The sequence below is a fragment of the Cucurbita pepo genome, chromosome 8 (genome assembly GCF_057944985.1).
Source record: "Cucurbita pepo subsp. pepo isolate OVF chromosome 8, ASM5794498v1, whole genome shotgun sequence".
Classification (NCBI taxonomy): Eukaryota; Viridiplantae; Streptophyta; class Magnoliopsida; order Cucurbitales; family Cucurbitaceae; genus Cucurbita; species Cucurbita pepo.
The window spans coordinates 1,631,426-1,651,049 of NC_141805.1; the positions used below are offsets into that span (position 1 = coordinate 1,631,426).

At 38.4% G+C, this 19,624-nt stretch overlaps 5 protein-coding genes and 1 long non-coding RNA gene across 8 annotated transcripts; 1 reads left to right on the plus strand and 5 right to left on the minus strand.

Moving 5' to 3' along the window:
• Positions 1-7: 7 nt before the first annotated feature.
• LOC111800508 (uncharacterized) lies at positions 8-980 on the minus strand. The gene has a single exon (XM_023684233.2). It carries the CDS (start codon positions 641-643, stop codon positions 116-118), a length of 528 nt encoding a protein of 175 aa, XP_023540001.1. The 5' UTR covers positions 644-980; the 3' UTR covers positions 8-115.
• Positions 981-1,400: 420 nt separating this feature from the next.
• On the minus strand, positions 1,401-5,308 carry LOC111800773 (uncharacterized). 2 transcript variants are annotated; one of them, XR_015422172.1, is made up of 6 exons: positions 5,172-5,308; positions 3,156-3,261; positions 2,928-3,041; positions 2,618-2,756; positions 2,471-2,534; positions 1,401-1,999 (listed from the first exon to the last, which is right to left on the minus strand). It is a non-coding gene; the product is annotated as an uncharacterized LOC111800773 (long non-coding RNA). The 2 variants fall into 2 exon arrangements; XR_015422171.1 differs by having other exon boundaries at positions 2,618-3,041.
• Positions 5,309-5,543: 235 nt separating this feature from the next.
• On the plus strand, positions 5,544-8,324 carry LOC111799728 (Pentatricopeptide repeat (PPR) superfamily protein). Of its 2 annotated transcripts, XM_087126126.1 has the most exons (3): positions 5,544-6,268; positions 6,452-8,086; positions 8,187-8,324. In XM_087126126.1, exons 1-2 carry the CDS (start codon positions 5,676-5,678, stop codon positions 8,037-8,039), a joined length of 2,181 nt encoding a protein of 726 aa, XP_086982252.1. In that variant the 5' UTR covers positions 5,544-5,675; the 3' UTR covers positions 8,040-8,086; positions 8,187-8,324. The 2 variants fall into 2 exon arrangements, with proteins under 2 accessions (XP_086982252.1, XP_023538947.2); XM_023683179.2 differs by lacking the exon at positions 8,187-8,324 and having other exon boundaries at positions 6,452-8,177.
• Positions 8,090-9,718, minus strand: LOC111799729 (uncharacterized). Its single transcript, XM_023683181.2, has 3 exons — positions 8,949-9,718; positions 8,707-8,856; positions 8,090-8,599 (listed from the first exon to the last, which is right to left on the minus strand). The coding sequence occupies exons 1-3, from the start codon at positions 9,516-9,518 to the stop codon at positions 8,309-8,311; spliced, it is 1,011 nt and encodes a 336-aa protein (XP_023538949.2). The 5' UTR covers positions 9,519-9,718; the 3' UTR covers positions 8,090-8,308.
• An 817-nt stretch (positions 9,719-10,535) lies between these two features.
• On the minus strand, positions 10,536-11,266 carry LOC111801010 (uncharacterized). Its single transcript, XM_023684963.2, has one exon. It carries the CDS (start codon positions 11,128-11,130, stop codon positions 10,630-10,632), a length of 501 nt encoding a protein of 166 aa, XP_023540731.1. The 5' UTR covers positions 11,131-11,266; the 3' UTR covers positions 10,536-10,629.
• Positions 11,267-13,167: 1,901 nt separating this feature from the next.
• Positions 13,168-19,251, minus strand: LOC111800662 (folate-biopterin transporter 1, chloroplastic). Its single transcript, XM_023684459.2, has 9 exons — positions 19,056-19,251; positions 18,152-18,363; positions 17,752-17,816; positions 17,467-17,629; positions 14,795-14,943; positions 14,471-14,713; positions 14,183-14,351; positions 14,000-14,092; positions 13,168-13,887 (listed from the first exon to the last, which is right to left on the minus strand). Exons 1-9 carry the CDS (start codon positions 19,120-19,122, stop codon positions 13,591-13,593), a joined length of 1,458 nt encoding a protein of 485 aa, XP_023540227.1. The 5' UTR covers positions 19,123-19,251; the 3' UTR covers positions 13,168-13,590.
• Positions 19,252-19,624: the final 373 nt, after the last annotated feature.

Sequence of the window (19,624 nt, forward strand, 5' to 3'; positions counted from 1 at the left end):
GGAAAACTAACAAGAAATCTGGAAGAACATTGATAATGATGTAGTAAATTTCCAGCACTTAGTACAGAAACCAAAAAAAAAAAGAAAAAAAAGGAAAAAAAGGGAAGGATTCAATTTACTGTACAAGAACAAGCCGACCTTCCATTCCATCTCTGAAGCTCCCGCTCCCATCTCCCCAGATATCTCCTCCACCATCTTCTGAATTCTCCTCCTCATTACCCTTTGGAACAGTAACTATAAGCTCTCCGTCGACAAAGGCGGCACTCGCAAGCTCCGGCCGCGTCGTCTCCGGTAGCCGGAACCTCCACATATCCAACTCGAGCTCATCAATTGCCAATTCCAACGATTCATTTTCACGCACAACGATCTTAATTACCCCAGGATGGATTTCCACAGCATGAGCCCTTACTCGATCGCTAATTCTACCATCAGTTTCAGCAACGAATCGAAAACAATCACGATTCTCTTCCACCAAAACGTCCGCATCAGATCGAAATGGAAGCTCAAGAACCCGACTGAAAATATGTGGTAATCTACTGAGTTTCTTGTGGTTCAGAAGAGATTGATTCTCGAGAGAGCTTCTCGAATTGGGGTTATTACGAACAATTATACTACGATTCCTCGGCAATGGGTGGACCTTCATGGCGGTGGTGTTGATTGATTTCAAGCTCCTTCACACTCGCACACAAATTAACAGAGGAGAGAGAAACAACAAGGAAATCAAAGATGCCCTAGAGGAAAAGGAAGAATCATAAAGGAATCAAACGAATTGATACGAACAAAAAACAAAATGGATGAAGAAATTAGACACAGAAATCGAATTAGAACCCTAAATTTTCAGAAATGGGGAGTGGAAAAGGGAATTGTGAGATCGAGGGATTTGAGAGAACGGGGAAACAGAATCGGAACGGAGGAAGAAGAAGGCGTTCCAGGTAGAGAAAGCAAAGGGAGGGCCGAGCAAAGAGCAGAGAGAATCGCTCAGCAGATATAAAGGAAAATTAAGTTTTTTTTTTTAAAAAAATTTAATTTAATTTTTTTTAACCTTAATTTTCGATGAAATTACAAAGTCGGTCATGTTATTTTAAATAAATTCCAAGTGGATAATTTTTTTAGATAAAATTAATAAATTTTTGCGTTTAATAGGTTAACATACAAGGTGCCTGATTAATTGAACAATATACCTTAATTAATCTTTAATTAAGCTTATCATTAATAGATGATAAGAGTTGTTACTTGGTTACATCAATGTTACGTCAACATTACTTCAAAATTATTAGATTTTAAAATAAAACATTCCAAATTATATCAAGAAATTAATATAAAGATGCAAATATTAGGATAAAAAAAATTATTTTACGACTTCAATAACCAAAAATTCAATAAATAAAAATTCAAGCCCATTTCAAAAAAAAAAAAAAAAAAAAAAAAAAAAAAAAAAATCATAATTAAATAAACTTTTTACTTTTTAGTTTGATTTACAAAATTCTAAATTTCTCGCCCGCTAAACATTCTATTTGACATAATTCAACTAATTAAAATATTATATCATAATTGAAAATTCGATCCCAAATTTATGAAAAACCCATGAGCATATGACCTAAACTCGGTGTCGAAGAAAATAAATAACAAAAAAAAAAAAGTGTTCTTGAAAAATAGAGAACAAAAAAATTCTTATGCCTACAATCATCACATGTAGAAGTTGTACTATTGAAGGTTTGGCTTTGAATTAAGAGGGACAAAACAAAAAGGTAGGGCTTATGGGTTTTGTCTGATATCTATTGCGGCACTATGCGTGCGGTAGGGCAGCAATCATGCTTCAGATTCCCGAATTGATAAAGCTTCCATTTCTTTTTTTAATCACTCCTTTTGCTTTCAACTGCTCAGTAGAACCCAACAAGTAATTTCACCTCACAGTATGAAGATCAAAATGGATGGGTACTAACAAAGCAGCAAGCATCTCCTCTACTGTAAATATATACAAAAAGCATCTCCTCACAAGCTAAAAGAGAAGAACAAAATGCGTTAGGGTTAGAAAGGAGTCTGTATTGGCGTAGAGGATGATAATGAGTTTATAAGTAAAGAATACATCTCCATTGGTACGAGGCCTTTCAAGAAACAAAAAACAAAGTCATGAGAATTTATGATCAAAGTCAATAATATCATACCATTGTGGAGGTTCGTGATTCTTACTATATCTCACAATTGAATAAATGGTCCAAGAATGGATGACAGAGAAACTTAAATAAAAATTTGAGTTTGTATTATTGGAGAACATGAAAATTTTAATGTCCATTTGACCATGATTCAGGAACAAGCCAGTTTCATGAAATCATTTTTCCAAAGTGTTTCCAGCTTTTAATCGCAACCATCAAAAAGAAGGGAGAGAATCTCATATTAATGTAAAAACGACAAAATATGAAGTTTGTAGTTAGTTATAATAGGATAAAAAGTGATGGCAAGAGGCATTTACCATCTCTCTTGACGCGTGTTCCTAGCCGTCTTGCTTGTGTAGGGTTTTCAACATGCCACGCGGTCTGAAAAAACAAAGATTTTCCCCTCAAATACTCCGAGGATGTTAGAAAATTGAGTAACTGGAAAAGGGACGGGAGTTTCCAACCTTTAACCACTACCGCGTTCTCGAAATTTCGCTGTCCCTTCTCAACAACCACCAAAGCTACTGCCATGACCATCGTCATCGTCTCTGTAAGTGCTCAGTTGGACCGTGCACTATGGATGGCTGTGGCTTCTTTGAGTACCTTGGCCATTAATTCACCAAAGAATAAGCAGCATAAAACAACCATATGGAAACGATTATAGACCATTTTTCTTTCTTGTGCTAGGGCAATGACAACACTGCACTATGGATATGAACGTTATAAACATAAATGGTTCATGATGGCTTAATCTCTTCTTAGAATGAATTGAACCTGGAATTACACATGTTCAAAGCTTTCGATGCTGACGGTGGTATCTTCTACTACGAGACTGAGATTTGGATGATGTCCTATGTTGAGGATTGTTGGGAGGAAATCCCACGTTGACTAGTTAAGAGGTTGATCATGAATTTATAAGTAAAGAATATATTTCTATTGATATGATACTTTTTGGAAAAATCAAACGTTAAGAATTGATGTTGAAAGTGGATAATATCATACACTTTTAGTTCCGTGATTTCTAACTCAAATGGATTTCTTCTTCTCTGGCCAGTGAACCGAAAATACAATCCAGAGGGTCTGTAATAGCCTCGGTGCCTAGCTTAGTCTGCATATAGCAAAAGTTCAAATCAGACAGAATGATAAGAAAAAACATAGTGTCCCAGCAACGATTTACTCATAGTGTAATGATAAAACAAGCAATTGCTTTTATTTCCCCTTGGATGTTCAAATTCTTATCAAGTATGAACCTTTGCCACACATATATGCGATATGTCCATCTATTAACATAAGAAAAGCTCGTTTGACCAAAATGGTAACATAACACCTGAATCCCAGTGAATCATTCTATTTGAATACACTACATTTAATTTGTTTTGGTGCAAGGCAACTTGTTGAGAACTTGGAAAAGACTACCCTACGTCTCTGGTAAACAGTTCTCAATTCCAGGAAATTTATAATTACAATGCCTGAGATCATGCTATATTGATGAGTTGCAGTTCACAAGTACGGGGGGAACACATTTCTTGATATTTGGACTTCCAAATTTTGAATCCAAATTCCGGCATCAATTATCCATATTAAAATTTTAACAGTAAGACTACTTCTACCCAAGTTGATGCCCGATTTGTAATGATGAAGAAAACCGCATGATTTAAAATCGAGGGATGCACACAATTATTCTTCAAACTAAATAAGAGAAACTATAAGTATTACTCAGATGGGGACAGGAACTAAATTATTGTACTTACACGTGAAGATAATTAGCACATGAGCATAAGCAAATAAATTCAATGTGTAAGTTGAAACTAAGAATGCTGAAGAGAGCAAGAGAAATTTGACTATTGCTTAAAAATATTCCTCGAAGCTAATAAATGAATTGTGCACTATAATTATGGAAAACGAGATGGTCTAGCTAAGCAGTCCTAGGAGCAAAAAACGCATTAACATTCAAAATTAAAAAGCTCCCTCTGGCTTCTAGGTATCTTCAGCGTATCAAATTTTCAGATGGAAGGAAGATGAACTCTGCCGCATTTTACAACATACTTACCCATGTCACACTACCTCCAACGAGAGCTCCAAATGTAAAATCTCAGACAGCCTTAGACTTGCATGTTTGGTGCTGGTCAAGTTGTTGTTTGTTGTCACACCCTCCACGTATGATATTGTCCACTTTGAGCATAAGCTTTCATCACTTTACTTTTGGTTTCCGCATCCTACCAATGGAGATGTATTCCTTACTTATAAACCATGATCATCCCCTTAATTAGCTAGTGTGAGACTCCCTCCCAACAATGCTCAATAATCCTCCCCTCGAACAAAGTACATTCATAGAGCCTCATTGAGGCCTATGTAGCCATTGAACAGCCTCCTCTTAATTGAGGTTCGATTCTTTTCTCTGGAGCCCTTGAACAAAGTACACCATTTGTTTGACACTTGAGTCACTTTTGACTACACTTTCGACGCTAGCAATTTCTTTGTTCGACACTTGAAGATTCTATTGACATTAGTAAGTTAAGGGCATGACTTTGATACCATGTTAGAAACCACAACCTCCACAATGGTATGATATTGTCCACTTTCCACTTTGAGCATAAGCTCTCATGGTTTTACTTTCGATTTCCTAAAATACTTCATACCAATGAAGATGTATTCCTTACTTATAAACTCATGATCATCTCTTGGGAGTGTAGAAAAAATAAGTTAAAACGAAATTGTATTTTGCATTCCAATCAACCGACGTGCTACATATTAACGCAATTCTCAGCTCGAACCAAAATTGGTTCAGCAGTTCCATCAGAGAACCAAGTCAATGCCAAAAATGAGCTCAACTTATCAAATCAAAACAAGATAAAATGAAAAAAAAAAAACAGATTCGTCGAGGTTCTCTTTGGATCCTTGACAACAATCATTCTAAAACAAACTTGAATATAAAGCGTAGAGGAACTTAGGTGAGTTTGATAAGGTAAAAAATTACGGAATGGAAGAGAAAGCGAAGGCGAGAAGAAAATGAAATACCTGTTTGGACCTGAGAACTTGTTCAAGTTCAAATAAAGCTTCGCCCATGACGGACCTCCGATCACCAGACACGACGATTGAACGGAGCGAGTGAGACCTCAAATGCAAAGAAGCAAAAAAAAAATTAGAAAAAAAAATGGCCCTGGTTTGTTGGATCGTTCTAATTTTCAATTTTATATCTAATAAATTAAAAATTGGAATTTTAATATATTTAAAAAACAAAAAATTAATTAGATAATAACATAAAATATTCCGCGCCAATTTTTTTTTTTTTTTTTTAATCTCTATTAAATTATTATATAGATTTTGTTTATGGAACAAATATTTTAGACTATTAAATTTACTTTTAAAATATTTATATTAGATAATTAAAATCCTGATATTTCCCTCCAAACCGCCGCCATTTCTCTGCTCTGCTTTCTAGCTTCCTTCAATGGCGGCGACCTGTAAACTGCTCCAAACGCAATATCTCTTCATCTTCAACTTCTAATTAACCTAAATGCAATGGAAACGCTCAGCCACACAACCTCCATCCTCCCTCTTCATCTCCCCCCATACCCCACCAGACCCACCGCTCTCTCCGCCGCTCTCTCCTCCGCCACCAGCCTCCTCCACATCAAACAAGTCCACGCTCAAATCCTCCGCTCCAAATTCGAACGCTCCGATTCCGATTCCCTTCTTTTCAAACTGATTCTTTCCTCTTGTGCTCTCTCGCCCAGCCTCGACTATGCCCTCTCTGTGTTCGATCAAATTCCTGAGCCCAAGACCCGTTTCTGCAACAAGCTTCTGCGTGAATTATCTCGAGGTTCTGAGCCGGAGAATGCGCTTTTTGTATACGAGAAGATGAGGGCTGAGGGTCTGAGTTTGGATAGGTTCTGCTTCCCACCCCTGTTAAAAGCGACCTCGCGGAATCTTTCCTTGAGAACTGGGATGGAGATTCATGGACTCGCGTCGAAGCTGGGATTTGGTTCAGACCCATTTGTGGAGACGGGGTTGATTAGAATGTATGCTGCCTGTAGAAGGATAATGGAAGCCCGGTTGGTGTTTGATAAAATGTCTCAGAGGGATGTCGTCACTTGGAGCATCATGATTGATGGGTATGAAACTAATTTTGTTGCTCTGCATTTAGTAGTGATGATGGGTGTGGTAGAATTTTGTTAATTATAGGCTTTCTTGCATTGTTATGGTTGTATCTTTCTATCTTATGATTTTGAATTCATGGTCATTTAAAAGAAAAATACTCCGGAACTTGTAATTTCTCCTTATCCTCAAATATTCAGGTATTGCATAAGTGGTTATTATGATCTCGCCTTTCAACTCTTTGAAGAAATGAAGAGAACAGGCTTGGAACCAGATGAAATGATTCTTTCAACTATTCTTTCTGCTTGCGCCCGAGCTGGAAATTTGGATTTTGGAACAAAAGTACACGAGTTCATAACTAAGAACAATATTGTCATGGATCCTCACTTACAAAGTGCTCTCATCAAGATGTATGCAAGTTGTGGCTCCACGGACTTGGCTTGGGATCTGTATGAAAAGATAACCCCTAAGAACATGGTTATTTCGACTGCCATGGTTTCTGGGCTTGCAAAAGGTGGACAGATTGGTGATGCTCGCTGTGTGTTTGATCAAATGGTGGAGAAGGACTTGATATGTTGGAGTGCAATGATTTCTGGATATACTGAGAGTGATTTCCCTCAAGAGGCTCTTGTACTGTTCAAGAAAATGCAACAACTGGGAATGAAACCTGATGTAGTCACCATGTTGAGTGTCATCTCAGCTTGTGCTCATCTTGGTGCATTAGATCAAGCCAAATGGATCCAAATTTATGTTGATAAAAATGGGTTCGGCAAGGCATTGTCTATCAATAATGCACTCATTGATATGTATGCCAAATGTGGGAGTCTAGAAGGAGCGAGAGAAATCTTTGGAAAGATGCCAAAGAAAAATGTTATATCTTGGACGAGTATGATTAATGCTCTTGCAATGCATGGAGATGCTCATAATGCCTTAAGTCTATTTCATCAAATGAAAGTTGAAAACGTTGAGCCTAATTGGATCACATTTGTGGGGTTGCTTTATGCTTGTAGCCATGGAGGTCTAGTTGAGGAGGGCAAAAGAATATTCCACTCGATGATCAATGAGTATGGCATAAGTCCCAAGCACGAGCATTTTGGTTGTATGGTTGACCTCTTTGGCCGTGCAAAATTGCTGAGAGAAGCTCTTGAGGTGGTAGAAGCAATGCCATTTGCTCCTAATGCTATTATTTGGGGATCCCTTATGGCTGCTTGTCAGCTCCACGGTGACACTGAGTTGGGAGAATTTGCTGCTAAACAAGTTCTCAAGCTCGAGCCAGATCACGATGGCGCCCTTGTTGTCTTATCGAACATATATGCTAAAGAAAGAAGATGGGAAGACGCTGGGGATGTTAGAAAACTTATGAACGAGATGGGCGTTTCGAAAGAGAGAGGATGCAGTAGAATTGAATTGAACAATGAGGTGCATGAATTTCAAATGGCAGATAGAGAACACAAGCAAGCTGATCTAATATATCAAAACTTAAATGAGGTAGTTCAAACGTTGAAGCTGGCTGGTTATACACCACAGACGAACTGTGTGCTCGTTGATTTAGACGAAGAGGAAAAGAAGGAATTAGTCCTCTGGCACAGTGAGAAACTGGCATTGTGCTATGCCCTTATGGATGAAGGGTCACGCATTTGCATTATAAAGAACCTTCGGATTTGTGAGGATTGTCATGCTTTTATGAAACTAGCCTCAAAGGTGTATGCCAGAGAGATTGTCGTTCGGGACAGAACTCGGTTTCACCATTACAGAGACGGTTCGTGTTCTTGTAAAGACTACTGGTGACCAATTCTTGTTACTTTTACAGGACGGTTCGTGTTCTTGTAAAGACGGTATGTGTTCATGTTCTCTGATATCTTTTATAAATTTCCAGCCAGAAAAAGTAACTATCAAATAGATAGAAACCTGATTCCATGAAGTTTACATTTACAGATAGTATCAACTAACATCTTGATCCTAGAGACATGACATAGGAAAGGAAATAAAGCAATTTAGCTTCCACCAAAAAAGGAGGAAGAAAGAAAGGAAACTAAAATTTTAAGACTCCATTCTCCTCATGTTGGAGTCTTAAAATCATGTGTAGTTCTAGTCTTATGAAACATGGTTTCAACATCCAAAAACAACATCCAAAGCTTGTTCTTCAGTCTTCTTATGACTTTTGACATCCAATGTTTGAAGAAATCTGCAGCCATTGTATTCAAGTTTGAGTTCTCTAACAATGAGCTCAGTCGATACTCGAGAACCGATGTACGAGGATCGATTTGCACAGGTGTGGCACCCCATCCTTTCTGAACCCAAGAAGTGTTCACCTCTCGAACCACCAAATCGATCCATCCATCAGACCACTAGGAAACAGAAAGACCAAATCATTCAGTAGTATATCATCAAGTTTTCTGTCCATTATCAGCTTTTTGTTGTTCTTAGAATTCAACTCAGAAGGTTTTGACTTCACCTGTTTAACTCTGCCTGATAGGATCGTGATCGATCGTTGCGAAAATCCAGTACGAAACAGTCCAGCAGTCTGTAGAGGCCATCCCCATAAGCTCACTGCCCCTATGGCTGATTTGTACATTGTGCACCTTGAACTTAAGAGCATTCCCTCCTACATTGGAAGCATAATGTTAAGAACACAACTGAAAATAAACCCAAAAGAGAGACGATTATAAGTTGAAGCAAGAGTGTTTCTAAATCTACCTGATCAATTTCCCACATGGAATCCTTGCAACTGCCATTAGAAATCTCCAAATTCACGATCCCCTGCACCTCCCACAATTTCCCATTCAAATCATGCACGAACACCGACAGCTTCGGCCTAATAACCCTAGCGATCGCACACGAAAACCCAATAGTCATCACAAAGATCAAACTCAGAACAAAAACCAACGTCAGAAATCGATGCAACGAACTTGAATCTCTTTCCTCTTCCTCAGCCTCGAATCCCAAACTCAATTTCACCGGAGATATAAAATTAGGGTACTTCATGATCCGAGACGTGCCCGATGGCGGTGTCGTCAAAATCAAAGGATTAAATGAAATCGGAGTGGCTTCAACATTAGGTCTCGAAGCAGAGAGCTTCATGAGTGAGGTTTTTTGAACACTGTAAGACATTAGGTCCAAAGTGGCGTTGATACTGTCCAAGCAAATCTTGCAGTTGCAATTCGCATCTTTCCGGCAACCGGGATAGTAACATCTGTCGCGGGCTTCCGATCGCTCGCCTTCTTCCATGGCGGTGGCGGTGGCGGTGGAAAAAAGTACCGTTTTCATGGCTTTCTTTAGGTCTCGTCTCTCAACGAGAGGGATGGAAAGATTTAACCAGAAAAGAGAGACAGAGAAATTGAATTGCCAACGGTCATATATTTGGTGCCACGTGGGATCCGTTTCTTTCCTAGCAATCTACTCAAATACGGAAACTCTTTCTGATACGTACAATTATTTTCCATATTATTCTCATTCATGTCAATATTTAGAAATATTAATTATTTTATGCACTTTCATATTTTCATAATATAGAACGTTTCCATATAATAGCAAATTCGTTGTAATATTTGCAAATTTTATGATTAAATAAGTTAATAAATTGTGTCAATGCCTCTTAGGACATTGCATTGAGTCGTGTCAATGCCTCTTGGGACGATGTTGTTGGAAGATGAAAGTCCCTCATCGACTAATGTAGGGAATGATCATGGTATTAGAGTTATGCCCTAAACTTAGTCGTGTCAATAGATTGGTAAATCCTCAAATATCGAACAAAGAACTCCAAAAGAATAAAGGGGACAAGCCTCCTCGAATGCAGTAAAAAATGACTAAGACTCCAAAGAAGTCGAGCCTCATTAAGGGGAGGCGCACTTTGTTCGAGAGGAGGTGTTGGATGATGAAAGTCCCACATCAGCTAATTTAGGGAATGATCCCATGAGAGCTTATGCTCAAAGTGGACAATATCATATCATTGTGGAGAGTCGTGTTCATCTAACAGATGTATCATGTCGTGGTGGAGTAAGGTGGATAGTGTCAGACCGACCCTTCAATATCGAGTTCGATTATTTATATCCTATCAGAATTCTTTTAAAAATTTAACCAAATTTAGTAAGGTAGGGTTTTGGGGTATGAAGATTGACTTGGGCTTGGGCTTTTCCACCTTTCCTTGGGCCGAGATGAGTATTGGGCTTTTTACCCAAATTTCATTTCTCAATTAGGCCCAATCCAACTAATAATTTCATCAAAAAAATGGATTTAATAAGTAATTTTGTACCCAAAGAAAGCTTAAAAAATGGCCGAAAAACATAATATATTATTCCAATAATAATAATAACAACCAAGAAAGAAAGAGAGATTAGAACCCTAATTGGTCAATAGTTAATTAACAAATCTCCAAAAATCAGTACAACGACAGCGACGACATGTCGAATCCCACCTGCGACGAGCTCTTGGATCTCCCATACTTGTTAGCAGAAGAATTAGCCTCAGAAGAAGAAGAGGAAGAAGCCGACACGTCGCTCGACCTCCTCCGAAGCATGAGCCTAATTCCATCAGCGACACGAATTGCAGGGTTAGCTTTAAATTTACGACAAAACGACATGTGGGCATCGACAGCTTCTTCCAAGCCCACCAATGGCTTCTTGCTTCGCTTAGCTTCGTCTCTAACAGCCTCCGAGCAAAGCCCACACAGCCATTTCCCTTCAAATTTCGCCTTAACTTCGCTGATATAGAATTGGGTGCAGTCCTCTTTCAAGCCACAGCACTCGCACGTGACAACCACCTCGATCTCCATTGATGAAAAAGCTCGAAGCTTTGGAGTTAATTGGATGAACAGAGGATGACCCAGAAATGGAATGGGGAATTTAGAAATGGGTTTAGATTTTCTTTGGGTTTGGAGCATCAATGGCGGAGGAGGAGAAAAAAGTGAGAAATTTTGGAGAAAAATAGGAAAAAAAAAAAACGACAAGGGGTTGGTCGGAGAGGAGGTTGTTTTAGGTATTAAATACCAAAATTTTCTCTTGCTCTTATTTGATGAATCTTTATAATAAATAATCCAAATTAAAACCGTTGACTCTAGTCGTCTCTTATTGCTTGGATTCTCTCTCTCTCTCTAGAAAAATCTATATATATATTTTTTTTATACAATAATAATTGAGTCGGGACGTTATTTTAGTTTAGTCTCTATTGTCGTTCGTGTGGTGTTTTATAATTTAGTGACGAAAAATATTAAAATTAGTTGATGATAAACTTACTTGATATACTTTTTAAAAATTTGTTCTTAATTTTCTCCCTTCACTCGAGCAATGGAAATGAATAATTGTTATTAGCTAAAATTTTGGCTCCTAAATTTTGGATGTTAGGTTAACCACAATTGGTCCATTCATTGATATATTAGCTCGATACATATCTTAAATGTCTACGAGAACCAAAACGACACAAATGTGTGGACCATGAAAGTCGCTTGCCTTTTCGATGTTACTTATTGAGAAATAGGTCCTCAAAGTTCACATTTTCGGGAGAAAAAAAATGCAAAAGGTCCACATAGATAGCCTTGAAAAGGGTTTGTAGGGCGGTTGAAACAGATCATATACTTTTGAGTTTTAGCAACATAATTTGAAGAATTTGTGAATTGCAACCACTCAAGCTTGCTAATAGATATTGTCTACTAATGAAAGGTTTCTACACTCTTATAAAGAACGTTTCGTCCCCCTCTATAACCGATGTGGGATCTCCCAATCCATACCCTTAGAGGCTCAGTATTCTCGTTGGCACACTGCTCGGTGTCTGGCTCTAATATCATTGTAACAGCCCAAGTCCACCGCTAGCATAAATTTTCCCTTTACCCATTACCTATCGTCGTTAGTCTCACCATTTTAAAATGCGTCTACTAGGGAGAGGTTTCCACACCCTTATAAGGAATGTTTCGTTCTTCTCTCCAACCGACGTGAGATCTCACAATCCACTCTTCTTGGAGGCCCAACGTCCTCACTGGAACACCGCTCGATGTTTGCTCTGATACCACGATAGCTCCGGCCCACCGCTAACAAATGTTGTCCGTTTTAGCCTGTTATGTATCGTCATCAACCTCACTGTTTCAAAACACGTCTACTAAGAAAAGGTTTACACACATTTATAAGGAATGCTTTGTTCCATACTCCAACCGATGAGGAATCTCACATGAACCATCATAATGTGATTGTTATTTACGTAACCCGTTTATGACACTATCTACTACCTAACCTACTCGAAACTTTGATTATGGTATATAAAAGCTTCTACATGGGTTACCCTTTTTTTTTAATCTCTCCCAATGGCATTATCTAGTGGGACAATGATTTGTCACATGGCCTCCTCTTTATATTCAATATTTATAAGTGTGGAATGAGTGAGTTTTGAGAGATACCTTCTTCACATGGGCAACCCACATGCTCTTACCCTCCAACAAACCCCTCCCCACATCAATCTCTCTGCCCAATGACCCCAAAATCCAATCATCAATACTGAATTAATACTTCTTTTTCTTCCATAATGAGAAGTATTTTTAAAGAAATCCATAATGTTCTTTTCTTGGGTCATTCAATCCCATGGAATCTCCAACCTTTATAGATTTTCTTTTGGATGCAATTTCTGAATATTCTATTGTTTTCTGGCTCATCTTTTTGGTGGGGAATGGCAAAAATATAATTGTTTTATGCTCAATCATTTGAAGTTCCACCAGACCTTTCACCCATTAACAGCCCAAATGGCAATTCCCATGAATTATAAACTTATCCTCTAAATTGAATTGGATGTCACACAAACCGAAAAATAATAATAAAAAAATACGTTCAAGCAACTATTCTGCTAGTTCTTTACTTCTTCGGTATCAGTCCGTTCAAACCTCCACTTAATTTCTTTTAAGATCGATCATAATTCAACTAATTAAGAGATCAGAGTATAAGAAACGGGTAGAAGTTAATATTGTATAAGTAGGAGAGGGGTACTGTTTATAATGAGATAAGCCATAACGTGGCTCGTGCGGCGGGTGGTGTGTCCTGACTCAATTATGTTTCCCATATATCAATCAAACTGCCATCCCAAAACAGGGGGCACCGATTGGATAAGCGAAGGGAGTCAGGGCCCACCCACGTGGACAACACAGTCAGCTCGCCGCATGATTGGCTCCATTATAGATTTAGGAGGAGGGGCCCATTTAGGAGTGTCGCTGTTTCATCGTTTATGACCTCTCTGGTTCAACACATCACTCTTTCACCTCCTAATCATCTCATTTACAGTCCCTTGCTCTTCTCTCCAACAAGAATTTGTGGAAGCTTAAAAAAGTGGTGACAGTTTTTGTTTTTGGGAAGTAACTACCTAAGTTTCAGTTAGACTTCAACTCCATGTCTGTAGTCTCTAAGCTCGAGTCCGGAGATTCCTGGGGAAGGAGGCGGAGCAGCGGCAAAGGTAACAGTGAGCTGAGGTTGCACAGGATTATCAAGGTCGAGAGGTTGTCGAACGAGTCTCTGGTGACACCTAACGTTTGTGTCAAACCAGCACCGATCAGGCCGCCGAGCAGACTCCCTCCGTTTGATATGGACATGAGGGTTGCAAAAAGGGTGGCTTCCATTCCTTCTGGACATAATTTTGCTGCTAACACAAGAACAGGCATGAAAGATGCCTGCAAGAAAAGAAGAACCGTTATAATCAACTAAAAATTCTGGTGAAGTTGGGGGAGGACAAGTACATGCATACTCCGATTGGATGCAAAATTGTACTTTAGTAAATATTACCTGACCAAGTACCGTTATAACCAACGAATCCCCAATTGCAAACCACTCGTCACTAATACCCCACTCTCGATTTATTCCCGTAACGAGGAGCACCTAAAAAATGACCAGAAAAGCAAGATAAGTAGATAATAATGTATGGAACACAGACAAGAACTGGTGAAATGTTTCTATCATATCACAGACCTGACTCATTCCAAGTGCACAACCAAAAATGGTGGTTACAAGAAAAATCTTCCTAAGAGGAACTTTCTTGAGAAATCCATTATAAAGCCCAACGCCAATCAGTGATGCTATCGATGTAACAAACTTGACACGCCCGAGAAATTCGGGAGTGAATCCAAGTTTATTTGTACTGAGAAAAGAATAAAACCACGATTATTCAGATACAAGTTAGATGCTGAGAACACGAAATCTTAAAAGCGACTAAAAATGTGGAAAAAAGGGCAACATTTAGAAAGATAGTGGCCATACGTAAAGAAAAACATGGCAGAATCTGATTGTGGTGTTGCCTGCCACAAAAAAATAAATAATGTTGGAAGAAACACATTTCTTTGACTAACAGCACCCCACAATTCAACAACGTGCTTTCTTGAGCTCCGGAGAAAAGCATAGTTAGCTGAAGGACGATTTATCCCTCTCACAGGTTGCTCTTTTACAAGAACTGCCACCAAAGATGTTATCAATGGCAGCAAAGCTGTGACTCCAAAAACAAACCTGAGACACCCACATCACTTTTTAGAGTTCACAATCAGCGCAATTGTTCATGTAACATCCATGCATCAAGAATTATAGTACCTTACACCATATGCCTCCACCAGTGAGCCACTAAAGTAGGAACTCACTATTCCACCAAAAGCCGAAGACCCCCAACATAAGGATTGAAGAGATCCTGACATACTTTGTGATTCACCACGAGCCCTCTCAACTACCATGGAATCTACGACCTATACCAAAATTCTGATGTTTCAGAAAAAGAAACACTAGATTGCAAACCGTACATTTATGAATCTTTGTCAAGTAGATTGGACGAAGAGAGATGCACATGCACAAAATTCTGTCTTAAATTTAAGCATTCTTATATTCACAAGAATAAATGTATACTTCAACTGCAATGTAGTTTTTGTTTGTTTCTTATCTAAAAAAATAGGAAAAAAGAAAGAAAAAACTACATTCAGCTTTCCTCATAAGGGTCAAACTTGAACATTTAGTGGGGGAAATGCTAGCGTGAAATATCACACAATCGAGTCAAATCCCATCCTCCGAGCCTGTCTCACTGGTGAAGAAAAGGGAAAGGTGTTGGAGGGTTTGTGATGACTAAATAAATTTCCCATCTCTCACATTGATGACTTGCCAGACTCAGAATGGATCCATGATTTCCTCAAAACTTGACCAAAATCAAGATACAACCAATAAAAGTGAGACTAGGATGTGCTAGACAGCTTTCAAGATGCAAGAGAGCCCTTTATATATTCTGAGTGATGCGCTTTGAGTTCATCAATGCACCTTTGACCTTCTAAACTCGAATGATTGATGTCTTATAAGTTTGTACATTTTGGGATATGTGAACCCAAGTAAAAGAGTTCATCGTGAACCATCCAAGAAACAAGCAACTAAAGAATGATTTCTTTGGGTAGAATCAAATAGCAAAGAAGCCTGCCAACAGCTAAATATAGCCATGACCAAGCCTTAGTATTAGTTCTACTTAACTTCAATTGCTTACTGCAGCCAAGTCCTATCTTTGCAAGCATGCCAACAAGTGGGATCTAGGAGAAAGAGCTGATAGCAATTGTTTCAGCTATGAAATGAGGCTGTGCAAAAGTGGAGACCCCATCTCTTGGGCAGTAGATCCCTCATCAAAGTGATGATAAAGCTCTAAAGTAACAACCTAGAACAATGGTCAAAAGGTAGTGGACAAATTTGCTAAGGTCCAATTTTTAGAGCCAATATCGTCCAAGATTGGAAATAAGATTGTAAATGCTTTTTCTCAAGTTCTGTTCTATGTGACACTTTACATCAATTCAGACGTTAAGCACTTCAACGCAGCTAAGACAAGCAAGTGGATCTAACTCTTTCCTTTCACAAATCAAGCAAGGAGTATCAAAGGGGCAAAGTGGGTATCTACGTTTTTCAGTAGAATCTAACAAACAAGCTTAGGTACAAACAAAGGAGGATTGGTTGTTTGTAAAGAGTTTACATCTTATTGCTCTCGTCCTTCGGGAACCTGTGCAGCTTGCCTAAGGGTCACATATAGGAACTCAAAACATAGAAGGAATGGCTACTGAAATTTACTGGGGAGGGCACAAAAGTAAGGGTGTTTGAAACACAGCATGATGTCTGCCAGGACAACAAATATTTGGTGAGGTCCTCAACTAGGCTATTGCAATCTCTGCTCATCTCTCATTTGCGTTGGGATGGCGTGAACTTCATTGAAGGATTGCCTCATTGAGGCGAAGGACTCCATCATAACAATGGTCAATCGCTTCACAAAATACAAAAACATGAGGACTTTAAGACATCCTTACACTCCTTCCATGGCTAACCTATACACAAAGGAAGTTGTGACGCTTCACATGATCCTGAGATGAACTATGTCCACCAATGATTATGTGTGTTAACAATCATTATTTGGCGAGAGTTCTTTACACTCTAGGGAGACAGATCTAAAGCAAAGCACATCATAACACCATGAGGAAACCAGAGGTAATTGAGATATTTAGGGACTTGACTAATATTTGAGATGCTTTAGGATATCGCAAGTAAAGAAAATGATACCACACCTTGTATCAAGTTTCCACCATGATCACTCTATAGCAGCTATTCACTGGTCAACCCACTCCTCCCTTGGTGCATTGTATATCTATTTCTTCCACAGTATCTTCAACTGACATGCATCCACCGTACAGACACTGTGGTGGATGGCTTAGTTCAAACTCATGCAAGCTAAGCAACTCAAGAAAGTTAACGTTGACAAATATCATAGAGACGAGGAACCTTATGAAGGTTTCAGTAAAACTGCAACCTTATCAGCAACAAGGTGAAATGCGAAGCTGGGCCTCAAAGTATTATGGCCGCTACTGCAATGTGCTAAAAGGAGTATTGAAGGTTGCCTACCATTTTATTAGAGTATTAATAGGGAAATATTTGGAATGTTATTAGTATATCAGTGGTGGCCTAAATTTAATTACTTAGTACTTTGTTATGGTAGGGTGGTTACACACCAAGGGAGTTGGGAATTTCCGATAAGCATAGTTTTGGGAACTGGTCCACTGTGGGACTTGGTCCATGCACCATATTTCACACTCAAAACTAAGGATCAAAGTTCCAAACACTTCAATAATAGTGTATGTAAACAATGAATTATTAAGATGCCAGCCTAAATTCTGTTCTCCATAAAAAGCACATCTAGCATCACTGAAAAAGTACTTTGATAGAAAGAGAGAAATAAACGCAAAGTAAAAGACACTTACAACATCTGAGAATGCTACAGAAAGAGATCCAAGAAGTATACAGAAAGCTGCACCATATTTGCTATCAACAAGGGTGGCCATCAAAGTCCATGAGAGTGCACCAAGCAGTCCTGATAAAATCAAGTATGATCTCCTCCGATAACCAAAAAGAGGAACAGAATCGCTGCATTTGCCCAAAAGCTCATTAGAAAATTAATTTTCTTCCATTTGGTGTTTGGGTGAGACTGAGGAAGCCAGGTTGGAGACTCAGGTAAAGAGAGAAACAAAGAAGAAAAACACTTATACCTGATAAACCCATATAAAGGTTTGATAAGCCACGGAAAAGCAGAAAAGCCAGATACTACAGCTGTCTAGTCAATAAATAATATTTATCAGATACCTAATTACCACAATCTTTTTGCCTTGATCAAAACAAAATTCTGAAACTAAAGTATCCTTTAAACACATGAACATTTTAAAGAATACTAAGATAATAAACTTCATTGAAAATTTCATCACAAAGGAAAATGACTCTATCACACCGAATAAAGAAGAGTTATGCATAAGAATGTCGAGCAGAAAACAAACGTCAAAAGTTCATAATATACAACAATCAGCATGCACCATTAAGGTAGGTCAACACTGAACATCATAAATTTGTAAATAAGACCTAAATATTCATGATCACAGGACTTATAGTATGTACCTCTGCCGGATCTAGGTGTAGGTCATCCTTTAAGTAAAAACTAACAGCAAGCCTTGCTAAGGCTAAAACCCCTTGAACAAAATAGACCATGGCGACAGCCACATTATCTGGGGATAGGTCCACCCCAAAAAATTTAATGGTGCTTGGATAATATTTCTTCATATGAGCCGTATTTTGACCACCGTATGAGAGCATCCCTTCCCTGTCATTACCTGGATCATACAAGCAATAGAACAATAAGGGGAAACAAGTGATTAGGTACATTCATAGTGTGCTGGCTTTGATATAATATGATGAGTAGCAACCAAATGCAACACTAAAGCGTCCAAAGCTTGAGAATCACATCAGTGTCGTATTTACAAGCTATTAGAGCTCTTTTGCATCTAATTCTTCAAGAAATTAACAAATGGATGATAAAAAAGGCAAAAAATAAGATTAAAGCTTCAATCCAAAACTATTTCCTTCATCGATCCATATACACGATCTATTAATCAACCTTCAGTGTGCACGCGAGGGATCATCCTAAACTCCGGAGATTCTGACTTTTTCCCCACTTTTTTACTCTGCAGTATTTGACCCCAATTCTAATGAAAAAATGAGTTGCGAAACACAATTTATTTCGAAATCAGAATCAAAACTGCTCCTCCAATGAAACCTCTTTCTTCATCGATAGCAATCCCGCAATCAATGAACCTTTATTACATTTGAAAAACTCTCATCCTGGATTCCGAAGTATCTTTTGCGATTCACCATGAAACCGATTCTTAGCAACGAAACAAAATTTAAAAAAGACAACCAGTTCGTATTCAAATCTCAAAGCTCCAATTTCCAAAGACTCCAATAAATGGCGTACTCCTACAAACAAAACAAAACAAAACAAAACAAAACAAAATGATAATCTTACTACTCCAAGAATTAGGCGCAGACTCGTCATCCACGTCCATTTGCGACAAGGGAACAGCGACGGACATGTCCTCTTTCAGCGACCGCGAACGTCAACTCCAGTTGAATGTTCCAGCGCCAAGAAGGGCCAGCTTACGACGTATCTTGAAGGAAGGAGGGAAGGAGGGAAGGAGGGGAAGGGCAGAATTGGGTTTTCGAAGCGCGAGATTGAGAAATTGAGAAATTTAATTAAGTTTCCTAATTTGGATTATAATATTAATTGTGATTTAATTAGAAGAAAATGACTAAACTGACCCTCTTCTGAATTTGAGATTTAGTGTAAAATGAAGACCATGGAGGTGGAATATAATATTAATTAAGTTTCCTAATTTGGATTATAATATTAATTGTGATTTAATTAGAAGAAAATGACTAAACTGACCCTCTTCTGAATTTGAGATTTAGTGTAAAATGAAGACCATGGAGGTGGAATATAATATTAATTAAGTTTCCTAATTTGGATTATAATATTAATTGTGATTTAATTAGAAGAAAATGACTAAACTGACCCTCTTCTTGGTTGCGCCAAGA

What these genes read in the sequence shown, in the direction of transcription:
- LOC111801010 (XM_023684963.2), bottom strand. Translation starts at nt 11,130, where the DNA reads ATGCTCCAAACCCAAAGAAAATCTAAACCCATTTCTAAATTCCCCATT.
- LOC111799728 (XM_087126126.1), top strand. Translation starts at nt 5,676, where the DNA reads ATGGAAACGCTCAGCCACACAACCTCCATCCTCCCTCTTCATCTCCCC. An exon ending in TGGAGCATCATGATTGATGG is followed by an intron (nt 6,269 to 6,451) that starts GTATGAAACTAA and finishes TCAAATATTCAG; the next exon opens with GTATTGCATAAGTGGTTATT.
- LOC111800508 (XM_023684233.2), bottom strand. Translation starts at nt 643, where the DNA reads ATGAAGGTCCACCCATTGCCGAGGAATCGTAGTATAATTGTTCGTAAT.
- LOC111799729 (XM_023683181.2), bottom strand. Translation starts at nt 9,518, where the DNA reads ATGAAAACGGTACTTTTTTCCACCGCCACCGCCACCGCCATGGAAGAA. An exon ending in CCATGTGGGAAATTGATCAG is followed by an intron (nt 8,857 to 8,948) that starts GTAGATTTAGAA and finishes CTTCCAATGTAG; the next exon opens with GAGGGAATGCTCTTAAGTTC. An exon ending in TATCAGGCAGAGTTAAACAG is followed by an intron (nt 8,600 to 8,706) that starts GTGAAGTCAAAA and finishes TCTGTTTCCTAG; the next exon opens with TGGTCTGATGGATGGATCGA.
- LOC111800662 (XM_023684459.2), bottom strand. Translation starts at nt 19,122, where the DNA reads ATGTCCGTCGCTGTTCCCTTGTCGCAAATGGACGTGGATGACGAGTCT. An exon ending in CCTTTATATGGGTTTATCAG is followed by an intron (nt 17,630 to 17,751) that starts GTATAAGTGTTT and finishes GGGCAAATGCAG; the next exon opens with CGATTCTGTTCCTCTTTTTG. An exon ending in GTGGAGGCATATGGTGTAAG is followed by an intron (nt 14,714 to 14,794) that starts GTACTATAATTC and finishes TGGGTGTCTCAG; the next exon opens with GTTTGTTTTTGGAGTCACAG.